The 10,815-nt window shown below is 42.3% G+C and overlaps 1 protein-coding gene across 1 annotated transcript in view; it reads right to left on the reverse strand.

Annotated features, from left to right (window-relative positions):
* Positions 1–9,498: 9,498 nt before the first annotated feature.
* The window catches only part of LOC139375249 (ryanodine receptor 3-like), a 158,999-nt gene continuing 157,682 nt past the window's right edge, over positions 9,499–10,815 (reverse strand). Inside the window, exons 102-103 of the mRNA XM_071116859.1 lie at positions 10,641–10,692; positions 9,499–10,525 (exon numbers count right to left, since the gene is read on the reverse strand). Coding sequence (XP_070972960.1) covers positions 10,430–10,525; positions 10,641–10,692 — 148 coding nt within the window. The 3' untranslated portion in view covers positions 9,499–10,429. The remainder of the gene's footprint in view (positions 10,526–10,640; positions 10,693–10,815) is intronic.

Below are 10,815 nucleotides of genomic sequence, written 5' to 3' on the forward strand. Positions count from 1 at the left end.
AAGAGAAGACACCATTCCGACTGTTTAATGTGTCACTGTGGAACTGTGTCTCAGATGTAATAAGGCATACTGTACAGTACATCAACTTAAGGCCTAGTCCCTGAGGCAGCAGTGTCACGACCCGAGCGGATGTGAGGATTTACCAAGTTGCGCAGAGCACTTACATAATTACTTCAATTTCTAAGACAATGCTGGGATCGAACTCACCATGAGCCCGCAATCCTGTTAAATCACATCTTAGAACGCACTGACCATATGAGAATTCACAGCAAATATGCACTCTGAAAGAAAGAAGAGATCAGAGAAGGTACATTTGGATTTAAAACAGTGTAATCCTGGGATCTCTTCAATCACCTTTCTGTCTTGCACACTGCAGCATCAACTCTCTGTCTGTATCTCTATTCTACTGTAGCTCTCTATTTTTACGAATGGACAGAGGGGACTCCGTCGTCTCAGAGAGTGCCCAGTGCCACACACAAACACACACCATGCACGTACGCACACTAACCAGCATCCGGACACAAAAATACTGAATACTAGGGATCATCAACTAGAATCATCCACGGGCTGATATTTTCGTGAGCGGATGGTCGGGGGGCAAGAACATAATTACAAATAATTTGTGGACTGCAAATTGACCGCAAGAAGCCCAAACAGATATAGGACTAAAATATAATTATTTTAAACCTTGCTTACATTTGTATGCAATCACAAACAGTTGAAGTCGGAAGTTTACATACACTTAGGTTGGAGTCATTAAAACTCGTTTTTCAACCACTTCATACATTTATTGTTAACAAACTATAGTTTTGGCAAGTCGGTTAGGATCTACTTTGTGCATGACACAAGGCATTTTTCCAACAATTGTTTACAGATAGATTATTTGACTTATAATTCACTGTATCACAATTCCAGGGGGTCAGACGTTTACATACACTAAGTTGACTGTGCCTTTAAACAGCTTGGAATATTCCAGAAAATTATGTCATGGCTGTAGAAGCTTCTGATAGGCTAATTGACATAATTTGAGTCAATTGGTGGTCTACCTGTGGATGTATTTCAAGGCCTACCTTCAAGATCAGTGTCTCTTTGCTTGACATCATGGGAAAATCAAAAGAAATCAGCCAAGACCTCGCCTGAAGGTACCACGTTCATCTGTACAAACAATATTACGCAAGTATAAACACCATGGGACCACGCAGCTGTCATGCTGCTCAGGAAGGAGACGCGTTCTGTCTCCTAGAGTTGAACGTACTTTGGTGCAAAATCAATCTCAGAACAACAGCAAAGGACCATGTGAAAATGCTGGAGGAAACGGGTACAAAAGTATCTATATCCACAGTAAAACGAGTCCTATATTGACATAACCTAAAAGGCCACTCAGCAAGGAAGAAGCCACTGCTCCAAAAACTACGGTTTGCAAATGCACATGGGCACAAATGCACATGGGCACAAAGATCGTACTTTTTGGAGAAATGTCCTCTGGTCTGATGAAACAAAAATAGAACTGTTAGGCCATAATGACCATCGTTATGTTTGGAGGAAAAAGGGAAAGGTTTGCAAGCCAAAGAACACCATCCCAACCGTGAAGCACGGGGGTTGCAGCATCATGTTGTGGGGGTGCTTTGCTGCACGAGGGACTGGTACACTTCACAAAATAGATGGCATCATGAGGAGGAAAATTATGTGGATATATTGAAGCAACATCTCAAGACATCAGTCAGGAAGTTAATGCTTGGTCGCAAATGTGTCTTCCAAATGGACAATGACCCCAAGCATACTTCCAAAGTTGTGACAAAATGGCTTAAGGACAACAAAGTCAAGGTATTGGAGTGGCCATCACAAAGCCCTGACCTCAGTCCCATAGAGAATTTGTGTCCAGAACAGAAAAAGCGTGTGCGAGCAATGAGGCCTTTAGAGTCCTGACTCAGTTACACCAGCTCTGTCAGGAGGAAAATGCCTAAATTCACCCAACTTATTGTGGGGATCTTGTGGAAGGATACTCGAAACGTTTGACCCAAGTTAAACAATTTAATGGCAATGCTACCAAATACTAATTGAGTGTATGTAAACTTCTGACCCACTGGGAATGTGATGAAATAAATAAAAGCTGAAATAAATCATTCTCTCTACTATTATTCTGACATTTCACATTCTTAAAATAAAGTGGTGATCCTAACTGACCTAAAACAGGGAATTTTTACTAGGATTAAATGTCAGGAATTGTGAAAAACTGAGTTTAAATGTATTTGGCTAAGGTGTATGTAAACGTCCGACTTCAACTGTATCTTTCTAAACATTATTAATCTCATATGCATACGTATATACTGTACTCTATATCATCGACTGTATCCTTATGTAATACATGTATCACTAGCCACTTTAAACTATGCCACTTTGTTTACATACTCATCTCATTTGTACATACTGTACTCGATACCATCTACTGTATCTTGCCTATGCTGCTCTGTACCATCACTCATTCATATATCCTTATGTACATATTCTTTATCCCCTTACACTGTGTACAAGACAGTAGTTTTGGAATTGTTAGATTACTTGTTATTACTGCATTGTCGGAACTAGAAGCACAAGCATTTCGCTACACTCGCATTAACATCTGCTAACCATGTGTATGTGACAAATAAAAATTTGATTTGATTTGATTTAAATTCAGCAAAAAAATGTCCTTTTTTCAGGACCTTGTCTTTCGAAGATAATTCGTAAAAATCCAAATAATTTAACATATCTTCATTAATTTCCCATGCAAGAACTGTTTCTCACAGCAAGAACTGGCAAATCTGGTACAGTCCATGAGGAGGAGATGCACTGCAGTACTTAATGCAGCTGGTGGCCACACCAGATACTGACGTGTTACTTTTGATTTTGATCCCCCCTTTGTTCAGGGAGACATTATTCATTTTCTGTTAGTCACATGTCTGTGGAACTTGTTCAGTTTATGTCTGTTGTTGAATCTTGTGTTCATACAAATGTTTACACATGTTAAGTTTGCTGAAAAAAACAGTTGACAGTGAGTGGATGTTTCTTTTTTTTCTGAGTTTATTATGCATGGGAATACTTTAAAACATATTTCCTAAATTAAAAACACTTAGAACTGATTTGCTGTTGTTTTTACTGTCTTTCATGTCCCCAAAAAATGACCCATGGGTCGCAAGTTGATGAACAATTGATGTGCTTAATCTCTTATTACAATGTCAGTGCAGTGCCAATCTGCAAATAGAACACACTCTCCATATTAAGCCCCTGTGTTTCAGGTCACTCACCTTCACAAGGGTAAACCGTGTAGAGTATATCTCCTATCCTTACTACCATTTTAATAATCTCTGTTCACAAAAAGCCCCTTCCTCTTACAAACAATTACTGTATGAGTTCATGCTTTGATTGCAAAACATTCCTTCTTCATTCGTTCATTGCTCCATGTGCTTTGAGCTGTAATTAAGACATTAAATTAAGCTCATCTTTACCAATTTTTTTTTTTTGCATTTTAACCTTCATTTAACTACTAATTAGCCGTCCATTTTAGCAAAAGTTAACATAATCGCAAATCTGGAAATTCCCACCAAACACAAATAGCAGGTTGACAAAATAAATTTCTTGATGTCAATAAAGCCAGAGGAAGAGACACATCGTACCACCAAGGAGTGAGCTAAATTCAGTCTTCTTTGTGCCAGTAATGATGGCTTGATAGGCCATCATCCCTATTAAAGATTGGGCTCTTTGTTTGTGGTGTGTGAAAGGGATTTCATTCATTGAACCAATTGTGCTATTGTGTGTTTTTTCACATTTTTTGTAACTTATTTTGTATATAATGTTTCTTCCACCGTCTCTTATGACCGAAAAGAGCTTCTAGATATCAGGACAGAGATTAATGTCCCATTTACTGTCCTAATTTCTTTTTCTTTAACGAGTCGGACACGAAGGATTTACTTCAGACAACTGCAAAGGCCCAAATCTCTGTGATTCGCATGAGAAAGAGATGGAGATATCAGGGGCGTAGGTCTGGGTGCCTTGTAAGGATCCGACGACTAATGGGTAATCTGCCTCTACCATCAGTACTATTAGCCAACCTACAATCATTGGATAACAAAATAGACAAACTACGATCACGAATATCCTACCAACGGGACATTAAAAACTGTAATATCTTATGTTTCACAGAGTCGTGGCTGAACGACGACATTAATAACATACAGCTGTCGGGTTTTACGCTGCATCTGTAAGATAGAACAGCCGTCTCCGGTTAGACAAGGGGTGGGGGTATGTGTATATTTGTAAACAACAGCTGGTGCATGAAATCTAATAGTAAGGAAGTCTCAAGGTTTTTCTCGCCTGAGATAGAGTATCTCATGATAAGTTGTAGACCACACTATCTACCAAGACAGTTTAAATCTATATTGAAACTCTGTGACTCTGTCAGATGACGCAGATGCTAAGCTACAGGACTGTTTTGCTAGCCCAGACTGGAATATGTTCCGGGATTCTACCGATGGCATTGAGGAGTACACCACATCAGTCACTGGCTTTATCAATAAGTGCATCGAGGACATACCCCAACCAGAATCCTTGAATTACAGGCAACATCCGCACTGAGCTAAAGGGTAGAGCTGCTATTTTCAAGGAGCGGGACTCTAACCCGAAAGCTTATAAGAAATCCCGCTATGCCCTCCAACGATCCATCAAACAGGTAAAGTGTCAATACAGGACTAAGATTGAATCGTACTACACCAACTCCGAAGCTCGTCGGATGTAGCAGGGCTTGCAAACTATTACAGACTACAAAGGGAAGCAAGACAAGCTAAATGACTGCAATGCTCTTTTCGAGGCAAGCAACAATGAAGCATCAGCTGTTCCGGACGACTGTGTGATCACGCTCTCCGTAGCCGATGTGAGTAAGACCTTTAAACAGGTCAATATTCACAAGGTCTCAGAGCCAGACGGAATACTAGGATGTGTACTCTGAGCATGCACTGACCAACTGGAAAGTGTCTTCGCTGACATTTTCAGCATGTCCCTTACTGAGTCTGTAATACCAACATGTTTCAAGCAGACCACCATAGTCCCTGTGCCCAAGAAAGCTGTCACACCCTGATCTGTTTCACATGTCTTTGTGCTTGTCTACACCCCTATTCCAGGTGTCGTCCATCTTCCCATTATCCCCTGTGTATTTATACCTGTGTTCTCTGTTTGTCTGTTGCCAGTTCGTCTTGTCTTGTCAGGTCTTACCACCATTATTTCCCGCCTTCCTGTTTCTCTCGTTGTGTTTCCCAGTTTTTCCAGTTTCTGACCCTTCTGCCTGCTCTGACACCGAGCCTGCCTGCCATCCTTTACCTGCCTGACCCTGACCTGATTACAAACCTCTGCCTGCCCTGACCCCAAGCTTGCCTGCTATCCTGTACCTGCTTGTACCTGCTTGACTCCTGTTCACGAACCCCTGCCTGCCCTCAACCTGCCCTTTACCTGCCCCATGTTTCTAATATATCTGTAAACTGTGCTATCCGCCTCCCATGTCTGCATCTGGGTCGTACCCTTAGTTGGGATAACACTAAGGTAACCTACCTAAATGACTACCGACCCGTAGTACTCACGTCTGTAGCCATGGAGTGCTTTGAAAGGCTGGTCATGGCTCACATAACACCATCATCCAGGAAGCCCTAGACCCACTCCAATTTGCATACCGCCCCAACAGCTCCGCAGATGATGCAATCTCTATTGCACTCCACACTGCCTTTTCCCACCTGGACAAAAGGAACACCTATGTGAGAATGCTATTCATTGACTACAGCTCATCGTTCAACACCATAGTGCCCTCAAAGCTCATCACTAAGCTAAGGATCCTGGGACTAAACACCTCCCTCTGCAACTGGATCCTGGACTTCCTGACGCGCCGCCCCCAGGTATTACCTACCCTAGGTAAGGGTAGGTAACAACACATCCGCCACGCTGATCCTCAACCCAGGTGCCCCTCGGGTGCGTGCTCAGTCCCCTCCTGTACTCCCTGTTCACTCATGACAGCACGGCCAGGCACGACTCCAACACCTTCATCACCAACAAACTAACATGATCCAAGCACACCAAGACAGTTGTGAAGAGGGCACTACAAAACCTATTCCCCCTCAGGAGACTGAAAAGATTTGGCATGGGTCCTCAGATCCTTATAAGGTTCTACAGCTGCACCATCGAGAGCATCCTGACTGGTTGCATCACTGCCTGGTATGGCAACTGCTCGGCCTCCGACCACAAGGCACTACAGAGGGTTGTGCGTACGACCCAGTACATCGCTGGGGCCAAGCTTCCTGCCAACCAGGACCTCTATACCAGGCGGTGTCAGAGGAAGGTCCTAAAAATTGTCAAAGACTCCAGACACCCTCGTCAAAGACTGTTCTCTCTGCTGCTGCACAGCAAGCGGTACCGGAGGGCTAAGTCTAGGTCCAAAAGGCTTCTTAACAGCTTCTACCCCCAAGCCATAAGACTCCTGAATGGCTAATCAAATGGCTACCCAGGCTGTCCTCCACCTCTTTTACGCTGCTGCTACTCTCAGTGCATACTCACTTTAACTCTACCTACATGTACATACTGTATTACCTTGATAACCTCGACTAACCTGTGCCCCTGCACATTGACTCTGCACCTGTACCCCCTGTATATAGCCTCGCTACTGTTATTATAATTTTTTAAAATGTTTTGCTTATCTATTTTTTACTTTACAGTTATTTTTCTGAAAACTGCATTGTTGGTTAAGGACTTGTAAGTAAGTATTTCACTGTAAGGTCTACACCTGTATTCGGTGCATGTGACAAATACGATTTGATTTGATTAATCACACAAAATACTCTGCTTCCACTTTTCCACTGCTGCTACAGTACAACCTGATTGAAGCTGAACTAATAGTGTTTATCCGACGGATGATACTGTAGGTTGAGAACCCTGAGAGACTCAGCAGGATGTAGCGGGGGACAGTACTCGGCTGGGCGAGGTTGCTCTGCAGGTACCAAACCGCTGCAGGTGACAGAGCAGTGTCTCATTCTTCTGCTCTCCTCTGTGTCTCTGTCTCGGCACAGCAGAGACCACCAGAAGGAGAACTGGATGACAGGCCAGATACTAGTTGGAACAGCATGCAGCAGCTTTACACACATGACAATTGGCTATTTATGGGGATCCTTGTAGGAAGACAAATAGCTGTCAAAATGTGGTTATTAGTTGTGTGCTGCCCAACTTTTTCTGTTTTCGACTGAATCTATTTAATACATCTAAAGACTACATTTAAAAAAGGTAACTTTGTCACCACTGAAGGCATATCTATTTCTGCTTTAGGAAAAATAAACAACATTCAGGTATTACGATTTTTATACATTTCTGTAGTTCTCTTTCGGCTCCTTAAAACTATTCAGTTATCACTTTGACAATAATACTCCTAAAGTGACTTGGAAATATTTGAGTGGAGTGGTTCCAGGTCTTGAATAGGAGTACGGTTAAATGAAGTGGAACATGTCCCCTGAGCATGGTCATCTGGCTTCCGGCCGTGTGTCTTGCTGAATGACCAGACGGAGCAGAAGGTCAGACCCTGAGTGCTCTGAGATGTGACTAGAAACATTATAATGGCCTTGTTAATATCCCAGCTCCTCACCAGCCAGTCACCCTCCGCTCTCTGTTCTCATAATCAGGGAGATTACGGCATGGTCATTTCTTGCTGGTCAAGGGTGCGTGACGTCACAGAGAATGGGGTAAAAAAGTTGTGGGCTCAGCTCCTGTGGGTTGTGTTCTGCTGCTGGCTCATTGATCAGGCCATCAACGAGGTTACGGAGTGCTGCAGGATCGATTCCCAGCCATGCCAGCCGTAGCATCCATAGGCTATTCTTAGTTGCAAGTGGAGGTACTCTGAAATGGGCCGTGTAGCAGGTGCTTTTAATCTTCATGTTCTCGGTGTCATGTCGTGGTGGTGAAGGTGGGCGTGCGCGCGCTATCTGGGAAACAGCCCATGTTTCATACGAGAGAAGGTTTTTACGAGGACAACGGTCTGTTATACATAATACATCTGTTCTGCTGTGGACAGCATAGCCATAGCCAGTCATACTGTATGTCTCCAAGGTCTCCACATTCGATCAGTTAAGTAAATGGCTCTCTAAGGTTGACTCAGTTTAATTGAGTTTTTAGATTAGTAGCAGTATGTAATTACAGAACTAATGCTTCCACCACAGAGAGGGAGATGAGCCCCACTACCACAGCCCTGTTTTCACAACCATCACTTCACATACACACAACATCAACCACTGTTGGGACGTCAGACTGAGACAATTAAACACAAAAGGAGAGAAATGGAAAATTAACATTTAATGGGTATAATTTGTCTCCAGTAATTTAATAGCTTCAACATTATTTTAAATTAGCCAGAGTGGGTTCCTACTGCTCTCATTATGTCTAATTATTGAAGATTGTTATAATTTCAGGGATTTTTAAATGGTAATTCGCTCTTTAGTAAGCTTCAGTCCATTCACCTAAAATGACTTAAAAACATGATCAGACATCAACATGTCAGAGGTGGTAAGGCTGGTTAGGGATGGCTGTGTGAGGTTAGAGGGATGCCAGGCTACAGCCCAGTGTGGTACTGAGGTGGGAGGGACATAATACGAACTGACAGGTGGCAACGTGGGTAATATAGATAAAACTCCCATCGGCCAAGGCAGGGAGCCAGCCTGCTTATGTCCTGCATGCCACCTGCACCCTGCTACGACTGGACAGGTACTGACCAACACTACTCTAGCTACTAGCTAAAACCTAAAGCTAGGACTGATTATACTATCTTACTAATAACAAAGCTTAAAATACCTAATGTGGAGACTGAATGTGGTAAACCTTCAAGGCCACCCTAGCTAACACCTAACAGTCAGATCTAAGCTGTAACAGTCAGGTCTAAACTGTAGGCCATGTTTATGGGTAGAGAGCCAGAGGCTCAGCTTCACATGTATATTATTTTTTGGGAGGAAATGATGCAATGCTTTAAAAAACTCTAAATCCCCTGATATGAACTCAGAGTGACGTTGGGACATGATGTAGGGGTCAGTAGAGGACCAACTGGACAGTGAGATATGACACGCAAGCTTGCTGTACACTCTTAGAAAAAAAGGTTCCAAAGGGGTTCTTCGGATGTCCCCATAGGAGAACCCTTTTTGGATCCAGGTAGAGCCCTTTTTGGAAATGGTTCTACATGGAACCCAAAAGGTTTCTACTTGGAACCAAAATAGTTCTGCATGGAACCAAAAAGGGTTCTTCAAATGGTTCCCTAATGGGGACAGCCAAAGAACCCTTTTAGGTTCTAGATAGCACTTTTTTTTCCTAAGAGTGTAGTTTGTACTGTAGGCTACATACTTTGTCCTTAACAATAGCAAAAAAAGTTTAATCAAATCCTTAAAGAAACACTGTGTGAAGAGACTTCATTTATTGCATTCATTTCTTTATTTTCCCTTCAGAAAAAATGCACGGTTCAGCAAAGTTACTACATACAAATGGCCATACAATAGCAATTTATTTTGTTGTTGTTTTTGTTTCAAGGTGTTTAATAAATTCTGACATGTGATATACTTAGACGTGTGTCATTTATATTCTTTGTACCATGTACGTTTGCAGTTAGGACGCTGCAGTTGGCAAAAAACTCAATACTGTTCATACTTTTTCAAATGAAAAACATAAGCCACAAACAAATGACTCTGAACAGCTATCCAGGAAAACTACTGCACTTCCATCTCAGAAAGAAAAACACATGGTTTTGCATAGCTGTGTCATAATGTAGATAAGGCACTTCATCAGTACTTGATTTAGGCATTTCATCATATAATAAACCGTTCACCTTGTCAAGTCCTCTATATTCAATACTTCATCTCTGCAAGCACGAGACTGTAACAACATCTTAAAAACGTTCTTATATCACACTGTCTCTCTGTAAAAATTCCCCCTATCTTTTGGCATAAGTGTCATTTTCATCATTCTTGAAATATTGAAGTAGTCTTCTTGTGCATATTCGTACGGGCCCAGACTCACACGTTGTCCCATAACCCCACACAACCCAGTGTTTCTCAAAAAGACAAACATTTGTGCAATGGTTTGGGTTATGTGGAGGAAAAGGCAACACCTTGTCAAAAAACAATGAAAAAATAGTACCAAACTGAAATCAAATGTCTGGGCAGGTTGTGGTAAAATCACTCTCTGTACCAAAGGTAACATGTAGAAGTACATTTGATGTTGATGTGAAAATGGTTATTCCGTCATATGAAAGATAGCATCTCCCCTCTCCTCTAGTCAGTCTCACACATTTCAAGGAGGCAATAGGCGGTTATCAACCGTCCTCAGCTGTTAAGAGGAAGTGGGAGTGGATCTGGAGCAGCTCTCTGTAGGACTGCAATCCTGTCTGTCATCACTATCCAAGCTGATCCTCATATTGCTTTCTGAAACAGTCTCCAGCGGGGAAAAAGTCCCATTGCCTCTCCTGGTACATCTTCCACACGTATGACTCCTAGAGGGAGCAGACAGACAAACAGACGGGTCAATATATAGTAACCTTTAGTTCCTGAAATGACAAGCAACATTTTCTCAGGACTAAGGGGACAAAAGGGTGACAAGCTCCATACCTGGCCAGTGTGTTCTGTCTCATCTTTGTTGATGAGGTACATCAGGAAAAACCTGTCAAGCAAAATGGCGAGACATGAAAATGACCACTTATCCACGGTCATGGTTCACTAGTATCATTCAACATTCAAAGAGCAACTGACCTTTTCAGAACTACAAATAGATATAGCAGGAGGG

The sequence above is a fragment of the Oncorhynchus clarkii genome, chromosome 19 (assembly GCF_045791955.1).
Source record: "Oncorhynchus clarkii lewisi isolate Uvic-CL-2024 chromosome 19, UVic_Ocla_1.0, whole genome shotgun sequence".
Classification (NCBI taxonomy): Eukaryota; Metazoa; Chordata; class Actinopteri; order Salmoniformes; family Salmonidae; genus Oncorhynchus; species Oncorhynchus clarkii.